Source organism: Erythrolamprus reginae, chromosome 1, assembly GCF_031021105.1.
Source record: "Erythrolamprus reginae isolate rEryReg1 chromosome 1, rEryReg1.hap1, whole genome shotgun sequence".
Classification (NCBI taxonomy): domain Eukaryota; kingdom Metazoa; phylum Chordata; class Lepidosauria; order Squamata; family Dipsadidae; genus Erythrolamprus; species Erythrolamprus reginae.
In genome coordinates, this window is record NC_091950.1 from 145,356,544 (window position 1) to 145,376,556 (window position 20,013).

The 20,013-nt window shown below is 40.0% G+C and overlaps 1 protein-coding gene across 1 annotated transcript in view; it reads right to left on the reverse strand.

The window, feature by feature from the left end:
- The window catches only part of LOC139167562 (aldehyde dehydrogenase family 3 member B1-like), a 53,422-nt gene extending 39,987 nt beyond the window's left edge, over window positions 1-13,435 (reverse strand). The window contains exons 1-3 of the mRNA XM_070752187.1: window positions 13,275-13,435; window positions 11,404-11,540; window positions 7,987-8,218 (exon numbers count right to left, since the gene is read on the reverse strand). Coding sequence (XP_070608288.1) covers window positions 7,987-8,218; window positions 11,404-11,540; window positions 13,275-13,435 — 530 coding nt within the window. The remainder of the gene's footprint in view (window positions 1-7,986; window positions 8,219-11,403; window positions 11,541-13,274) is intronic.
- Window positions 13,436-20,013: the final 6,578 nt, after the last annotated feature.

Genomic DNA, 20,013 nt, shown 5'->3' on the forward strand with positions numbered 1-20,013 from the left:
AATCCCAAAATGCAATCAGAGAAAAGAAAGCAAATACACTGTCTTTTCATAGACCCTATTAATTAAGTCCAATTAATCTTTTTCTGGGGGAAAGGTTCCAGTTGGCCATATGTATTCACTTTCCAGAACCTGAACTAGACACTTAAGATTATAAGGTACAACTGGGAAAAGGAGCTGTATGCATCCATATATATCATCAACTATCATCCACTGTTATTTGTAAAAACAACAACAACAACAACAACAACAACAACAACAACAACAACTTAGAGAGCTCTGACTTTGCAATTAATTTTGGGGCCCTCAACCAGGTCACTCAATCATTTATCCACTATCCCCCATTTCAGAACTGCCTTAATAGAGCCAAGATATTCATCATGCTGGACCTGTGGGGTGCTGACAACCAAGCATGGATCTGTGAGAGAGATGAATGGGAGACTGCCTTTTGCACTTGCAATAGCCATTTCAAATATCTGGTCATGCCTTCAGACTATGTAATGCTCCTGAGGTTTTTCAACAGTTCATGAACAATTTTTTTTCAAGAACTTTTGGACAAGTGTGCCATTATCTCAATACTATCCTCATATATTCAGACTCCCCTACTGAGCACTTTCAACATGTCCTTCTAGTACTACAGTGGTTTTGTGTGTATCAACCACTCACCTAGTTGGAAAAATGTGTGTTTGATCAACCAGAAATTGATTCTCTGAGTTATGGCATTCCCTCTGCTGGCTTCACCATGGTCCCATACAAGATAGAGGCAATTGTCTCCTGGGAGGCCCCACAAAAAGTCAAGGATTTGGAACAATGGCCAATATCTGTACTCGGGTGAAGGATGAGCGAACAAATATTTACCCTCATCTGAGATTTGCAAATTATTATTCAACCTTATTCCTAAACATTGTGTTCTTCTCAGTACCTCTGGGGCATAATTTAACAAAGTTTTAGCCATCAAAATACCTTATGAAACATGAAATTATCATTTAGAGGGAGCCTATCACCCAATAGAAGAGTGCACTGACCATCAAAATCTGGAGTACCTGCAAATATCTCATAAAATCAACCAACAGCAGGTCTGATGGTGTCTGCTGTTCTCCTGGTACCAAAAAGTCATAATGCATGAGTCAATGCTTTGTCCTAAAAACCTGAATATAACCAAGTGCTCACACCACTTTCCTTTGAAGTGTTATCCCTTTGGAAAACCTTGCAATTATTATAATTATTGTTATTCCAGATGACTAGTTAAAGGACTCACAAGAACAATGGTGTAAGGATCCTCACACCCAAGACTATATACAGAAAATTCAGAATGTGCCCCAGAATCAACTCAGTGATTTGATCAGGGCCAATTGCAGGGAAATGTTCTATGTCACAAAGCTCCAAATACTGAACACATTGGAAAATACAAGACTCTGCAACTATTCTTGAGATATTTGATTCATAATGAAATCAATAATTATACATCACCCTTTTCTACGTGAGGCAAGCACATTGCTGGTATGCAATCAGGCTTATTATTATCTGTGCCTGTCTGAATCAATCGTGGAGAGAGGTGTTTTTGAATTTCCTTACAGATTTACCACAATCAGAAAATGCCACCATTGTAGAAGATCTTGCAAAAATGGTACATTTCATTCCTTGTATTGGTTTGCCATAAAACCAGTTCTTATTGAATGAATGTAAATGAATGTTTTAAGTTAGAATTTTTAAGAATCTTTAATTGGATAAATTGTATTGTTATGTTTTTTGGTATATGCTGTAAGCCGCCCCGAGTTCTCAGAGAGGGGCGGCATTCAAATCAAATCAAATCAAATCAACAAACAAACAAACAGGCAACTGTTTATGTAGACTATATTTCATTTACACATGGTTTCTGATTGTGGTCATCAATTTATTGCCAAATTCTGAAAGGAGGTCTCTGAAGATTTGGGTATGCAGATACGTGTTCTGCGCACCATCCTTCCATTCCACCTCCATTTCTGGTCACAATTCAAAGTGTTGGTCTTGACCTATAAAGCCCTTCATGGCATCGGACCAGAATATCTCCGGGACTGCCTTCTGCCGCACGAATCCCAGCGACCGATTAGGTCCCACAGAGTTCGCCTTCTCCGGGTCCCGTCGACTAAACAATGTCGTTTGGCGGGTCCCAGGGGAAGAGCATTCTCTGTGGCAGCCCCAACCCTCTGGAACCAGCTCCCCCCTGAGATTAGAACTTCCCCCACCCTCCTTGCCTTCCGCAAACTCCTTAAAACCCACCTCTGCGGTCAGGCATGGGGGAACTGAAATATCTTCCCCAGGCCTATACTGTTTATGTAGGGTATGTTGTGTGCATGTTTTTTAAAAAATTATGGGTTTTTAGCTTTCTAATTATTGAATTTGTATTATATATTGTTTTCTGTTGCTGTTGTGAGCCGCCACGAGTCTGCGGAGAGGGGCGGCATACAAATTTAATAAATAAATAAATTTAATAAATAAAATCTCCCATTTCAGTTGTTAGCAAGCCTGGATATGAAGTTGCTCACATCCTGGATTCCTAGTTATATCAAGATTGCCTCTGGTATTTTATCAACTGGAAAGGCAATGGTCTTGAGAAATCATCTTGGGAGGATACAACCCAAGTGCATGTTCCATATTTAGTTAGAGAGTTTCATCAAGGTAATCCTCAATAACTTCACCTTGTGACAGGATAAAGGGAGGCCCTAGAGGTGAGATAGAGTTAAGAAGATTCAAAATCTGGATTTGAATCTGACAGTGTTGCTCCAGCTAAGCCTATACTTCAGGACTTTCAGCCTCAGGAATCAGGATTCAATTGAGGCTGATCAGACACAGGCATCTCCTGTTCACTTGCCGCAGTGAGATGACAAGGCACAATGCCCAAGCCCCAGGTCTAGCTGGTCACAGGGCCAAGCAGAGCAACACTCTTCAATGAGTCTCTTTTCTAGTAATTGCAGAAAGAGAATACTTATTTCCTGCACAGAACTAGCAATCATTTTTTAAAAAGCATTACATACGTGCTTGTAAGCCCTGATAAGTTTATTTTTTATATATTTATTTATTTATTTATTTTGTCCAATACACATTGAAGAGAATAGACTAGTAATATATATAAAGAAAAGGATAGAAGAAAAGATATAAAAATAGAGGAGAAGATATATGAAAGGAAGAAAAGATAAAGGAGATAGAAAGACAATTGGACAGGGGATGGAAGGCACACTAGTGCACCTATGCATGCTCCTTACTGACCTCTTAGGAACCTGGAGAGGTCAATCGTGGATAGTCTAAAGTAAAAATGTTGGGGGTTAGGGGTTGACACTACTTGAGTCAGGTAATGAGTTCCACGCTTCGACAACTCGATTACTGAAGTCATATTTTTTACAGTCAAGTTTGGAGCGGTTAATATTAGAAACATAGAAACATAGAAGACTGACGGCAGAAAAAGACCCCATGGTCCATCTAGTCTGCCCTTTTACTATTTCCTGTATTTTATCTTACAATGGATATATGTTTATCCCAGGCATGTTTAAATTCGGTTACTGTGGATTTACCAACCACGTCTGCTGGAAGTTTGTTCCAAGGATCTACTACTCTTTCAGTAAAGTTTGTACTTAAGTTTGAATCTGTTGTGCGCTCTTGTGTTGTTGCAATTGAAGCTGAAGTAGTCATTGACAGATAGAACGTTGCAGCATATGATCTTGTGGGCAATACTTAGATCGTGTTTTAGGCGTCGTAGTTCTAAGCTTTCTAGACCCAGGATAGTGAGTCTAGTTTCATAGAGTATTCTGTTTCGAGTGGAGGAGTGAAGGACTCTTCTGGTGAAGTATCTTTGGACATTTTCGAGGGTGTTTATGTCCGAGATGTGGTATGGGTTCCAGACAGGTGAACTATCATGGAAAGCCCTCATGAGACATTTATGCAAGCGGATATCTTTGTGGAAGGCAGGTATCAGGTTTCTCCTACAGTCCAAGCCAAAATGTCTCTAAGGGTAGCTCCCAGTGACCAGAGGGTAGGGGAATGCCCACGATAGTCTAAAGTGGACAATGAGATCTCGACCTTTGACCATATCAGTAAGAAAATGTTCAGTGATCATATTCCTGGCAAGAAGAAGGAGAAGGAGAGGAGGGGAAGGAGAGAGGAGGGGAGAAGGAGAAGGACATTACTTAAGAATCAAAACAATGAAGGATATCTTCAATTTTCCTGAATACAGGGTAAGATGAAGGCAACATCACGAGACACAGAAAAAAGAAGTAATAACTGGGGCATATTCATATTGTCTTTTTGCTGTTGTTAGGTGCCCCGAGCCTACGGAGAGGGGCGGCATACAAATCTAATTAATAAATGAATAAATAATAAATATTCGTATCATAATCAGGAGTACAAAGAAGTCCTTTCTCCTCCACTTATGAACAACTCAAAGGCCAGGACAGAAGTATTTGAAAATAAATAAATACACAAACAAACACAGTGCGTTTTAACTTGCCAAGTCAATCAGGGACTGAGCTAGAGAGCCTTGCTCTAAAACATTTTCTGAGTCTTATCAATTTCAAGTTGTGTGAATTTCAAATCTCCGAATTTCTCAGCCAGGAGGGCCATTGGCTGAGAACTCTAAGAGCTGAAATCCATACATCAGCAAGTTGGCATGTTAGGATACATGCTCTAAAACTAAAGGATTACCAAAACTGAGGTCTTCAATTAAGATAAATAAGAGCTACTAATGAAGTGTTAATGTCCCTTTTTGAAATAGCAACTTATCTTTTTCTAGGTTAGCATTCCTCCGTATATAATTTGCCTCAGGATGAAGTTTGACCTGAGCTGAATTGTCTAGAGCAGTGTTTCCCAACCTTGGGCAACTTGAAGATATCTGGACTTCAACTCCCAGAATTCCCCAGCCAGCATTTGCAACTTGAAGATATCTGGACTTTAACTCCCAGAGTTCCCCAGCCAGCTGGCTGGGGAATTCTGGGAGTTGAAGTCCAGATATCTTCAAGTTGCCAAGGTTGGGAAATACTGCTCTAGAGCTCCAACAGCTGCTTCTCTAATATCATGGCAGTTTACAATGCATATATTTTCCTCCTTGGGTAATAGATGTTTCTTTGCTTTCTTTGCTGCCCAATATCAAAATGGGGCTAGGTATTACTAATGCTTTTGCTGACTCTGCTTCTCTTGGTACTGGGTTTAGTGGGGTAGATATTCCTAAGCATCTTAAACAGTTGAAAGAGGGATAAAGTGATTGTTACTAAGGTGGTAAAATGATAGCACTTTTTGTTTTAATTCTGTTAAGCAACTTGTTGTTCAAAAAGTTTTGTTATTGCGTAAACTTTTAAAAGCAAAGCCTATACTTGTATATTTAATTAATTACAAACCAAAAGTGCATTTGCAAACAACAGATTTGTAAATTAAATACCAGTTTGTAAAAGGAGCTAAAAGGATAATATTGCCACTTTTATATTGTACGTAGTCTTCAGATTTCATTGAATCTTGTGTTCCTTTCTTTTATTTTCAAAAAGCAGATTGGATCACTATAGAGTTTAATATAAATTAATTTTCCTCTTCTTCTTGGAAATATCACAGAAAAAAACTTGACAAAACCTAATCCAGCCTGTTATCTCTAGAAATTACAGTACAGTACTTGTTTTTAGACCGAACTTTGCTTGATTTTTCTAGAAAAGGATTTCTGCTCTGGTATTGCAACCTATTTTGTCATAATTTATTTCAGGGAGGTTCAAGTGCTTCCATAAAAAGTGACACCGTGCAACAGAATAAATAAAAGCCATGATATCTACCCCTGAAAAAGGAATGCCATTGTTGCCACTAGGAAAAGAAACCAGATAATAGCATTTATGTCCTGTCCTTGCTGGCTACTGTAGTCCTACCCATTCAGGATACCAAGGGTGGGCTTCCAGATGAGGTTATTCTCATGCAAGCTCCTGTCTCATTTCATGGGGATTCCGTTGTTCTTGCTTTCTCTTTTATTCCACTGAAAAACCTCACGTCTGAAGCAGGGTGGGTTCTAAATTACCTCACTGCCGGTTTGCTTCCTCCCGCACCACGTAGGTGTGCTGCGTGGGTGCATGTGCTGAAAAATCTGAAAAAGCCCCCCTCCCAAAAGCCAAAAACAAGATGCCGCATATGCACAGTGGCAGGAACTCAGCTTCTGCCCATGCACAGGGGGGAAAAACGCAAAAAAAAAAATTTTTAATTTAAAAAAAGATAGCGGCATCCATGTAGTGGACCAGCACTGACCGAACTGGTTCTGTGACATCATTGTGACATCGCCAGTGGTTTACTACCGGTTCAGGCGAACCAGTGCAAACCGGGAGGAACCCACCTCTGATCTGAAGCCTCCTAAGGAATCATACTGAATGCTTTTGTTGTTTTATAAAATTCCACAATCAAACAACATATATTCAAAACAACATGGACATCTTGATAAGAGTTACTGTTAACACAGGCATTCTTAAATCCTGGGTATTCACTTAGGTCAGTGTTTCTCAAATAATGGGGTGGGGCCCCCTGGAGAGGGCACAGAGTGATGTCACAGGGGACACATGACCCCAGGGAATTGCTTTTTTTGCCACAAGGAGTTGCGATTTTTTGCACCAAACCACAGTACACAAACTAGAGTAGGAGATATGAAGTGCAGATCACAAACCCTTAAGAGACACCATGGAAAAATATTTAACTGGGATGAAAAGAAAGGAGGAGAGAGACGGAGATAATGAGACAAACGCAAGTCTCTCAAAAGCTAAGATGAGGAAATATGTTGAAGTGCATGTAGCGTTTGGCTTCACTGTGATTACGGTGGGAGACGAGGAAAGACCGCTATGTTTACTGTGTCTAAAAATGTTGGCAGTGGACATCATGAAGCCAAATAAATTAAGATGTCAGTTAAACACATTACACCCCAATCACGCAGATAAGCTGCTTGAGTTTTTTCAGTGAAAACGTGCTAAATATTGCAAACAATCATCCCGGCAAAAAGTTGGAGGGGGCAAGAAATGTTTACTTCTACTGGGGAGGGTGGGGAGGGTGTGTAAAAGAAAATAATTGAGAAGCACTGATTTAGGTCAACGTCTCATAACCTTAAATATATCTTAGTGGTAATAGCTCCTGATTGCCTCTTTCCAACACAACTCAAGAGTTAATTCTAACTCTTTTCTTTCCTTTTCAAGAAATTTTGCAGCACCTGGGGCTAAAAGTCTCCAAATGAATAGGTACATTGTTTTACATGCTAATATATGAACATGCTCTTCCCTAAGTTTTAAAAAAACAAGTTTAACCCACATCTTAATTGACCAACATAGAAAACAACAGATAAACAAAGGTCATTTTTTTGGCTCAGCATACCTTATCTCTGAAAACAATATCTGGGAGTCTTAACATATTCTTAGATATGTATAGTCCAAAACATGCAGCATTCATTTTTACATGTCCCTTATATCCATTTTACAGATAGAAACCTAAAATCGAAATATAATAAGACTGATGGAACAACAACAAATTCCCATGATAGTAGCCCGTGTCTTCCAAATACAGTACCAGAGTCCAGGTAGGCTAACCAATGAGTCTCTCTCTGACTGTTTTGTACACCACACCTCAAAAAGCTCCAATTATATCCATTCCCTTTCTTTCTAAACCTCTTATTACAAGAGAGAGAATCTATGATGCTCCAGAAGTTGCTGACTACCAGCTGTAAGTTTGCTACTCCAGCTGTGGTTTTCCTGAAAAATGGTTCAGCAACATGGAGAACCATCACGGCTTCTTCTCTGAAATCTGAAGTGTAAAATCTTAGAAGAGAATCTGATTCATGGTCTCTTAACTCCCTGGACCCATAGCTGAGCTGGCAATGTCAACATAGGACAACCTGATGTCCTCCAGATATTTGAGGCTAAAAAAAATTTCTCCTGCCACTGGCCACTGGCAGATTACGATCTCTATCTTAAGAGGAAAGCATAGAATTTGCTTCCAGCCCCTATTCATCTTTAGTACCTGTTTCCATTCTTGTAGCTGTATTCCTCAGCCTCTGCCTCTGCTTCTTTCTGCCCGGCTGGTTCTGGGTACAACTGGTAAGTGGAAGTTTCTTCTCGTTTATTTCTGGAGAAGTGTTTTTTATATTCAGCATGCTTATGTTGATTTGTTTTCGCCTCAGGCCAAGCTGATTGGTTGTTATCCAAAGCCGTCTTGTAATTCATTGGATGCTGAAGGTGCTGAGGGTGTGGCTCTGCAAAACCACAAGAATGGGAAGGGAATGCTCAGTGCAAAGGATATGACTGGAAGGGTGGAGATAATCCATATGGAGCATGTAAAGGCTAAGCTGGTCTTTTGGAACTATGTGGACAGAGACAAGGAAAATAGGAAACCTGGGTGGGCGGGTGGGGGATGGGATTAAGGGGATTGAGACAAACACGGAAATGTTTCCTAATAGAATAATTTATTATATTCATATGCCATCCAGGTTTGTTGGGAGTCAGGCAGAATATAAATTTAATATATCATCCTCATCTAGGGTTTGAAACAAATTATGTTCTGTGTCAAACCTATTGGACAAATGTGAGTAGATCAATCAGTCTAATTTTTATTACAGCGCTAACCAGCATAAAGAGGCTGGGTTACAGAATAGAATGGGATTCTTTATTGGCCAAGTGTGATTGGACATACAAGGAATTTGTCTTTGGTGCATCTGCTCTCGGTGTACATAAAATAAAAGATAGATTTGTCAAGAATCATGAATTATAGCAGCTAATGATTGTCATAGGGTACAAATAAGCAATCAGAAAACAATATTAATATGATCAAAGAGAGATTCAACCTGGAAATAAGGAGGAACTTTCTGACGGTGTGAGCGATCAACCAGTTGAGCAGAGGTTGTGAGCGTTCCAACACTTGAGATTTCCAAGGGGTGATTGAACTGCAATTTGTCCGAAATGGTGTAGGGACTCTTGCTTCAATTGGGGGTTGGACTAGATGACCTAAAAGGTCCCTTCCCACTGTAATAATAATCTAATATAAATTGTAAGAATACAAGCAACGAATTACAGTCATACAGTCAGTTAAAAAGCAAAGAGAATACATCATCATCTAAATGTATGTATGTATGTATGTATGTATGTATGTGTATGTATGTATGTATTTGTAGATTTTCCCAGGTATAGGTATGTAGATCTTGGCATATTCAAGTCTTTTCCCATGTAAGATTGATAGAATCTTGGTGATATTTTGACGAGGTCCCACGGCGGCATCTCCAATTGCTGCACCCCTCTCCGACACCCACACAAAGCAAACTGACACATGCCACAAACACATAGCCAGACCATAAACTTGGAGCCAAGCCAAAACCCGGGATGTTACACCATAGACATACATTACAAAACAGCCGACTAATCTGCAAACATCAACTGCATCAACAACTCAAGGTGTTACCCCTTCAACTAATGAAGATGTTACAACACAGCCAGCCAACCTGCTCACAGCAGTTAAACCAACACTCAACACACATACACCAATATTTATAGAAATATGAATCTGAAAGGGTCAGTAGGAGCCTTAGGGGTTTGTAGAGAAGTAAAAGGTGGCGGATGAAATCTATCAGTGTACAGTACAATCTAGCATGATGAATTGAATGCTCTTTAAGACTAGGTTATGTCATGGGTCACCATTCTCTGATAGGTTTTAAGTACTGCTGCACAGAACCTGATAACATTGTATGTTGCAATGGGATCAGTATTTGAAAATAGGTGAAGCTTTGTGGAAGGTATAAAATTGTTCTGTGCATCCTGAGTGCAGGAAGTCCTCAACTTACAACAGTTCAGTTAGTGACTGTTTTCCACACAACCGTTGCAGCATCCCCATGGTCATGTGATCAGGCGTTTGACAACTGACTCATATTTATTAAGGATCTTCCCGTTCCTAGCACTTATAGTTTTACAATATTGCAATGTTCTGTGTCATAATCCTCCAAATGACACAGGAATCCCTGTCTGCCCAACTGTCACGATTATCCTTTTGCATCTCTGAAAATAATTATGTTAAACAAATATGTCATCTTTCGGGACATAATGAGAGTGTTTTAGAGTTAATATCTTTGAACAGAACCCCTAATTGAGCATCCTGTGCTTCAGGGAACAAGTAACACTGGAAACCCTTTAATATATTTTCTGTGGGGCAGCTACATGAGTAGCCAGAAATATCTGCCTTATGAGTCATTCAGCAACAAGGTCTTTGATTGAATATGACCTTACCATCCCAGACTATCTGTAAATTGCAGCATCATGAGTTTCTGCCATAAAACAATTAGACAACTCAATGGACATTGTTCTGCTGTAGCTTATGTGCACAATTATGATGTTTTGGTTTCATTTTATGAAGGTCAACGTACCCCAAAATCTGATCAGAGGAAAGAGGGTTAATATAAGCTGCAAGATTTAATTCTTAATAAAACTAAGATAATCAAAGCCATCTCATTAGTTTCAATATCTTCAAATAATCAGCACAGTTCATACAAACTTTTATTTAGAAGAATGGCAGACCAGCCTATGGGAATATGCATCATTATAAACAATATTTAATCAGACACAAAATTTAAGTTAATGTAAAATCTGTGTATGGACTACTGTGTTCCCTCGATTTTCGCGGGTTCGAACTTTGCGAAAAGTCTATACCACGGTTTTTCAAAAATATTAATTAAAAAATACTTTGCGGGTTTTTTTCCCTATACCACGGTTTTTCCCACCCCATGACGTCATATGTCATCGCCAAACTTTCGTCTGCGTTTAATAAATGTTTTTAAAATAAACTTTAATAAATAAATATGGTGAGTAACAATCTAAATGGTTGCTAAGGGAATGGAAAATTGCAATTTAGGGGTTTAAAGTGTTAAGGGAAGGTTTGTGATACTGTTCATAGCCAAAAATAGTGTATTTACTTCCGCATCTCTACTTCGCAGAAATTCGACTTTCGCGGGCCGTCTCGGAATGCATCCCCCGGGAAAAGCAAGGGAACACTGTATTCGGTATATGGATTTAGACAACATTAAAGGTTGGACTTCTTAAATAAAGTTTTAAAACATTAGATCTTGTCTGATTTATTATATTAAAGATTGACTTTCTTAGTTAGTTAGAAAGTCTAATTCTATCTAATATATAATTAAGGTTAAATATTTAAGAAGATTTAAGTCAACAATATCAACCAGCTGATTAGTGAGTTTTAATTGATATAAGGCAATACTGTGACCAATTGGGTCACCATTTGACAGCAAGGTAGTGCTGTCTGATATGATTAATGTTTTTTTCTGATGTGACCAGAACAAACATTAAATTTTAAGCTGACCATACTTTTTATACCACAATGCTGGATCATCATATGATAATCTAATAGGAGTATATAACATAAAAATGGCAATTTACTTACCTAAACAGATAAATAGAATGACTATGGGCAGGCAAAAAGCAATGGGAGTAGGAGTGATCTCCAATTTCCTACTGGCTTCCCCATTGACTTTGCCATTGGAAAGCTGGCAGGGACTGTCAGAAATCATAAGCATGTAACTGTGAGGATGCCACAATAGTTACACCTTTAAAAAAAATTAAAACTGGTCCAAACATCATGGAAATTTTAATCTCACAGGAATAATGAGTCCTTTATGCATTTTTAAAAGTTAGCTGATTTTAGGTATCTTGATTTAAAAAAATATTGCACTATAATGCACTGAGGCTAACTTGAGGATACTAAAGGACAGGTAAACACAATGAGAGTTCTAATACTATATAGATAGATTGAAGAATTGAAGGTAGTAGATTTCCCAGATTCATAAATATATGCAGAAGAACAGCAAGTTTGAGAATAACACCCTTCCTGTCAAGGATTACTTCAGCTTGAACCACAACAATACACGAGCACACAACAGATACAAACTCAAAGCAAACCGCCCCAAACTTGACTATATAAAATACGACTTTAGCAACAGAGTGGTTAATGCCTGGAACTCACTACCTGACTCTGGTTTCCTCACCAAACCCCCAAAACTTTGACCTTAGACTGTCCACTGTTGACCTCACTGGGTTCCTAAGAGGTCAGTAAGATAGATAGATAGATAGATAGATAGATAGATAGATAGATAGATAGATAGATAGATAGATAGATAGATAGATAGATAGATAGATAGATAGACAGACAGACAGACAGACAGACAGACAGACAGACAGACAGACAGACAGACAGACAGACAGACAGACAGACAGACAGACAGACAGACAGACAGACAGACAGATTAAAACTAGGGAGGAAAGACGTGGCACAGAAAATCAAAGGTATTTCTATGACTGTTTCTTTCTTGTGGATTCATTTTACTCAAGACTCAAATCTCTTTTCTATAATTTCCTCTATAACTTTGCAATACTCTGAAATCAGCCTGGCATCCCATCACAGATTAGGCTTAATTTAAAGATGCCTAAGTAATATGGCCCTCTTCACTATGTGCCTGATAAAACTGGACAAAAGGAGAGTTTGATTTCCTAATAGTCAGATTAAGGAAAGAAATGCCCAGGTCTTGTGTTTGGTGTGGGATGTCTAATAGCTATATTTTTTTCACTGTGTAGGGCTGATTTCAGATTTGAGAGAATTAACTTGCCTCTGATTTATAAGTATTTGACAGATTTTTACATAATTCTTCCACTATTTGCCATTGTTCAAAACTGGGAGAAATAATGTCTGGAATTTCTACTTTTTAATCAATATTAAGTGCCAAAGGTAAACTAAAAATAAGCACTCTGTGGGATAAGGCGTATGTGAGATGCTGTAGGTGTGTCCTCCATTGAGGAAATTCAGATGGATTCAAATCATTATGAACTCACCGATGTCAGATTAAGCTACAAATTTGTACTTGGCCTGAAGGGATGTCTAGGCTCAATAATATTAGAATGTTGCCAGCTGCATGGGCTCTCACTGGCAAAACATCTGCCAAGGAATAATAAATCCTTTTATTTTCTTTAGATATACTGATGTAACAATTTAAGGTACTTGGGTGTATATACTAGATCAGGGGTAGGCAAAGTTGGCTCTTCTATGATTTGTGGACTTCAACTCCCAGAATTTCTGAGCCAATCATGCTAGCTCAGGAATTCTGGGAGTTGAAGTCCACATGCCATAGAAGAGCCAACTTTGCCTACCCCTGTACTAGATGATCCATCACATATTTGTCTTTTGGTGTTATGTATTTTTCTGTTTTCTGTTATGTTTATGTCTTTTTCTATGTGTTTTATAAATAAATGAATAACAATTACGGTGTACCTAGGTACACTCGTATTACTCCATCTCTACCCGCACTGCATTGGTTGCCAGCTGGTCTCCAAATGCAATTCATGGTGTTGGTTGTTACCTTTAAAAGCTCTAAATGGCTCAGGGCCAGACTATTTACAGGACCACCTCCGACTTCATACCTCATTGCGGACAGTAAGGGCCCACAGAGTTGGCCTTCTCCAGGTCCCCTCCGCCAAGGAATGTCGGTTGGTGGGAATTCGGGAAAGAGCCCTCTCTGTGGTGGCTCTGACCCTGTGGAATCATCCTCCCTACTGGAAAGCTATTAAGACCTGGCTTTTTCGGCAGGCCTGGAATTAGATTGACTGTAGTGTATGTATGGTTCTTTTAGGATATTATTTTTTTTATTATATCATTGATTTTATTGTGTATCTTGATCATCCCAGCGACCGATTAGGTCCCACACAGTTGGCCTTCTCCGGGTCCCGTCGACTAAACAATGTCGTTTGGCGGGTCCCAGGGGAAGAGCCTTCTCTGTGGTGGCCCCGACCCTCTGGAACCAGCTCCCCCCTGAGATTAGAACTGCCCCCACCCTCCTTGCCTTTCATAAACTCTTTAAAAGCCACCTCTGCCGTCAGGCTTGGGGGAATTGAGACATCTCCCCCAGGCCTATACAATTCATGTATGGTATGTTTGTGTGTATATCTGCTTTGATAACGGGGTTTATTTTTAATGTTTTTAAATTATTAGATTTGTCTTGAATTGTTTTATTGTTGTTGTGAGCCGCCCCGAGTCTACGGAGAGGGGCGGCATACAAATCTAATAAATAAATAAAATATTTTACTATTGTTGTATTTATGTCACTTGTTAGCCGCTCTGAGCCCCTTTTGGAATGAGCGGCATATAAATATAATAAATAAATAAAACCAAACTATTGATCCTATTAACTAGGGAAAGCCCATCTTTAAGACAGATATTTGATCATGAATACTGGAATATCCCTCCCAAACGTCTGCTGATACTGGCTGGCATGAGGATTGCATCAATATTCAGAAGCTGCAGCAATTTAAGGCAAACGCGGTGGGTGAAGGGACGGTTTCCATTTTAGGGAGAAGGCTGGGGAGAGAGAAGGAGAGAAAGGAAAGATGAGGCATAATCAATGAAGAAAAATATATTTATTTCAATTTCATCCTCAGGGGCCAGTGTTTCCCCTCTGCAATGAGAAAATAACCTGAGCAGAAAAAAGATGACCTTCTATGGGGACAAAGAGATAATGAAGAGGAGTCCACAAGCTTGGAAAAACCACAGCATTTTGGCAACAGCTGCAGGAATCACACCCAAAACCTAAAGGTTGTTTTATCTGGAAGCAAGTGTGATTTAATTAGGGCAATGAATTAATGGATTAAATCAGTCAAGCATGACTGCAACATAATCCTTCTGCAGAATATCTAACGTTTTAGATTACTATTGGCCAACCCCCAGCCATGATCTCCAGCAAACAAAATACATACAAGAAGAGCAGATACTATCACTCTTTCGAAGTATCATATTAAGGCTGCAAATCTATCACAAGCATAAACCCAGGGGTGGGCAGCAGGCAGGATGGGGTGGAACGCAGTTCCACTGGCGGAAATGAAGATGCGTGCGCAGCTCTAGGTGATCGGCAGCTGTCACTTCCTGGATTACTGGTCTTTGCTCGGCCTTCTTTTTTTTCCATGCTGCTGCTGCTGTGTCTGCGCTCCTTGCTTTTTTCTTCTTTCCTCCTTCCTGGCCTCGGACAAGCTTCCCTCTCTCCTGCCTGGCTCCCCTCCAGCCTCACACGGCCACCGTGTGGGTGGAAGCAGCGCTGGCAGCATTTATGCTTCTGGCAGCACCCGCTCGCCTAGCTACCCAGCCTGAGTGGGGGGGTGACCCAGGAAGGACTGTGCAGGAAACACGAAGCAAATTGTCACCCCAGTGAGTGACACTAGTAAGAATGTAAGTCGAGAACTTAACAGTTCACTTGAACGATGATGATTGTTCAAGCCACTCCCACCTGGTCACATGGCCGGCAAGCCACTCCTACCCAGACACATGACCATTAAACCACACCCGCAAAATAAGCCACACCCATAGTGTGGCGGTAAAAAAATTGGCTGCCCATTACTGCATAAACCTATAGGGAAAATTAACCTGACTTCAGAATAATTCACTGGCCGGATGTTGTTAAGTGATATGGCTCTTTGGGGTGTTTTGCAACAAACCCCTTCAAACCCTCTGCATAATCTAATTTGTGTTTTCAAAAACAACCCACAATGATTGAGGGTTCGTCTACTTACATGGAGAGGATGCTACTTAATGACTTAATTCATCATAAAGGCAGAGACAAAAATGAAAAGGCTGAAGTCAGGCAGGAATTCAGCCTGTTTGGCTACTTTGGTTTTCTGTTGTTGGCCAAACCAAGCTAATGGAGAGTAAATACATCCTAAAGAAATCCACTCATTACTTTAATGCAGAAAAATCTTCCTCCTTCCAATTATCACATAGGCAAGAAAACATTATTCCCAATACCTAAATCTGATAAATGAGAGGCCTGAGAATTTCACAACACCTGAAAGAAATGGGATTACTACAGGGGTGAAATGCTTCCAGTTCAGCCTGGTCCGGGCATATCGCTGGAGCAATGTTTCCCAACCTTGGCAACTTGGAGATATTTGGACTTCAACTCCCAGAATTCCCCAGCCAGCGAATGCTGGCTGGGAAATTCTGGGAGTTGTTGTCCAAATATCTCCAAGTTGCCAAGGTTGGGAAACACTGGTTTGGAGAACCGGTAGCAGTGGCAGCGTGAGGCTCCAATTACCTACCTGGACATCACCATTTTCTCTTTCTCTTGTGCAAAGCATTCTGTGCATGCGCAGAGTGTGAAATAGCACGAGAGAGAGAGCACAGCGAGGGTGAAACAAGAGGAGCAAGCACATGCACAAAAAGTGTGCACTTCCAAACTGGTAGAAAAGATAAGTAGATTTCACCGCTGATTTACAATCCTTTTTCAGTATTGCTTCCCAAAGATTACATGGACATGCTGAGGACATCATCAGGTTTTAGTGAACACTTTGCCTTTAAATTTATGTTTGGTATGTCTGTGTTGTTTGGTTTTTAAATATGATAGGGTTTTATATGCTTCTTTTTTAATATTACATTTGTTTCGCTATAATATTGTTTTTATTATTGTTGTGAGCCGCCCCAAGTCTTCGGAGAGGGGTGGCATACAAATCTAATAAATAATTATTAATTATTATTAAAGCTTAGCAATATCCCATGCAAAAAGAGAGAGAGAAATAGATGATAACAATACAACCAAACACCTAAACGCATCCTACAGAAGTATTTTGTTGGTCCCTCACAAAATATAAGACTTTGAAAATAAATCACATAGAAACATAGAAACATAGAAGATTGACGGCAGAAAAAGACCTCACAGTCCATCTAGTCTGCCCTTATACTATTTCCTGTATTTTATCTTACAATGGATATATGTTTATCCCAGGCATGTTTAAATTCAGTTACTGTGGATTTACCAACCACGTCTGCTGGAAGTTTGTTCCAAGGATCTACTACTCTTTCAGTAAAATAATATTTTTTCATGTTGCTTTTGATCTTTCCCCCAACTAACTTCAGATTATGTCCCCTTGTTCTTGTGTTCACTTTCCTGTTAAAAACACTTCCCTCTTGAACCTTATTTAACCCTTTAACATATTTAAATGTTTCGATTATGTCCCCCCTTTTCCTTCTGTCCTCCAGACTATACAGATTGAGTTCATTAAGTCTTTCCTGATAAGTTTTATGCTTAAGACTTTCCACCATTCTTGTAGCCCGTCTTTGGACCCGTTCAATTTTGTCAATATCTTTTTGTAGGTGAGGTCTCCAGAACTGAACACAGTACTCCAAATGTGGTCTCACCAGCGCTCTATATAAGGGGATCACAATCTCCCTCTTCCTGCTTGTTATACCTCTAGCTATGCAGCCAAGCATCCTACTTGCTTTTCCTACTGCCCGACCACACTGCTCACCCATTTTGAGACTGTCAGAAATCACTACCCCTAAATCCTTCTCTTCTGATGCTTTTGCTAACACAGAACTGCCAATGCAATACTCAGATTGAGGATTCCTTTTCACATGTTTTTATTAGAGAAAAATGGAAGTGGAAGCATCTCTAGAAGCCAGATAATTTTTTTTTCATCAAGGAGGCTCCTGAGAAAATAATCACAACTCAAAATGGAATGCTGGAATAAATTTTTGTTAGTATAAATTCACTTATTAAAATAATATTCTTTCTTTATGAATCACTATAAGAATATAAACAGTTTACAATAGTGGGGGAAATTTTGTGTTTGGCCTAAACAGCTGCATCTGTACCAAGCTGATCTAGAAGTACAGTGTTCCCTCAACTTTCACGGGTTCGAACTTCGCAAATAGCCTATACTACGGTTTTTCAAAAAATATTAATAAAAAAATACTTCACAGGGTTTTTTCTATACCACGGTTTTTCGCGCCTGATGACATCATATGTCATCACCAAACTAATAATTTTTGCAAATAAATAAGAAAAAAAATAATTATTGTTAATAAATAAATTTGTTTATAAATATCAGGATCACTAAGTGTCTTATCCAATGGTGAGTACCAGTAATAAGGGTGAGTAAATGATTGTTAAGGGAATGGGAAATGGTAATTTAGGGGTTTAAAGTCTTAAGGGAAGGCTTGTGATACTGTCCATAGCCAAAAATGGTGTATTTACTTCCGCATCTCTACTTCGCGGAAATTCGACTTTCGCGGGCGGTCTCGGAATGCATCCCCCGCGAAAATCGAGGGAACACTGTATGCTGTGATTAATTAATTTCCTGGGTCAACCAATAAATGCTTGAAATAGAGAAGAGGATTCTGTACTCTCCAGGTGTCTTGCATTTCCATTCCCATATATCCCTACTCTACGGGACTATGCTGGGTCAAAATCGGATAGCCCAAATCCAATATTTCTGGATAACATCAGAGACTGGTGAAGGCGGCAAAGGACTCTTTGGTTACAAGGAAGTGGGAAAGGGGTGGGGGAATCTTCTATCTCTCCTGTGCTGTCTCAACTTTCCAGAGATACACATACACCGGCATCAAAGACGAGTGGCCGTTCTGCAGTTCAGGTCCCAAGCATTTTTCTACAGCCCAGAGAAGATGAGAGGGCAATGGAGAAAGTCCAGTTCTCCGAGTCCCAATTTCCCCACCTCCAGGAGAGACTGGAAAATGGGAGACACAGTGGTGGATCTCCTCCAATCTAATGTGTAGATGTTTGGGTGGTTCAGAGTGGGGAATTTGTGGTGGATGAGGCATTTATTTTATTTTGTTTCATTTTTGGATTGTCGTGTGTATTGGTCTCTAGCGTCATGTGACATACTGTGTATACACATATAATGACAATAATGTATGTATGTATGTGTTCTGCCGGGCTCTCTGATAGGAGCCTCCCGAAAATTCAAGGGTACAAATTTCAGATACACACACATTTCAAAATTCAAAACAATGTTTTTTATCACAAAATTCAAAATAAACAAAGCACTCTTTTTGTATTGCAAAGAGCACTCATCCCAAAATAACCGGGTAGTCTGTACAATTTCCCTTAAGCAGTCATTAAGTACTTAGCTAGCATCTGTGAAGAAACTTCACACCCCTTCTTCTTCCAATGAAGTGAGACACACACACGTTGCTCTGCTTTGGTTTCAAAGGCGTGAAAAAGCAACAAAGTCCAGCCACACAAGATTCCTGACGAACTCTGATCAGATATTCTTCCACAACGGCCAAACCCACATGCTGCTATTTATAGCAGCAGCCCTAATTACTGGAGCCCCACCCAAACACAGGTGGCCTCCCTTATTTCTTGTAATATGTTCTTACTTGGTCTCTTCCACGCATAATTCTGCGTTTGCGTGAGTCCAAAACGTCATCATCTGAATCAACGGAAGATAAGGGAGATTGACTTCCTGGGCTGTGTGCCAAGCCCTCCTCTCCCGAGTCACTCCCACCTTCTTCGTCCGAGGAAACTAAACTCTGAACTGATTCTGTCGGCAATAACACAGGCCTGTGACATGTTGAATTTTCCCCTGCATCCACCTCCCCATTCCCTGGGGCAGGAGCTGGGCCAGAGCCAACCATAACAGTATGTATGTATATATGTATTTAATTCCCCAAAAGACACATTGGAGCCAAAAGATCACTTCTGGCAGAAGCCACTTAACATCAAGTGGCTCTCTCCATTCACCCCACACCCAACAGCTGCTAATCCAAACATGCTCACCCCTCCTGGCAAGCAGGTGGCCACCACAACCCTGCAGTTGTGCGCCTGAGGTGCTTAGAAGTTAGCCTGGATCTTGCAATAATTAAAAGGAAATGACAGAAAGGTTAAACTCTTCAAACCCAAACAATACATCTTCAGAAGAGAGCCCAGAGATCGGGCCCAGGAATACAAGGGTTTGTTGATGGAGCAAGCCAGGAAGCGAAGAACTAAATGTGATGGTGTTGGATTAGCACAGGGGCCGCCAAGACAGCTCAAAGAGGCTTCTAGAAAGTTGTGGGAATATAGTGCAATCTTGGAGAACAGACCAGATCCTGCTGATCTGGGGAGGAGGCAGAAGAACCAAAGGAAATCTAAAGGTTTTGCTTTCTTCTGCACCTTCATCTTCTGCGCACCTCTTACAAGGGATGTGTAAGTTCTTGACTTTTCCTTTTGTTCACTCACTG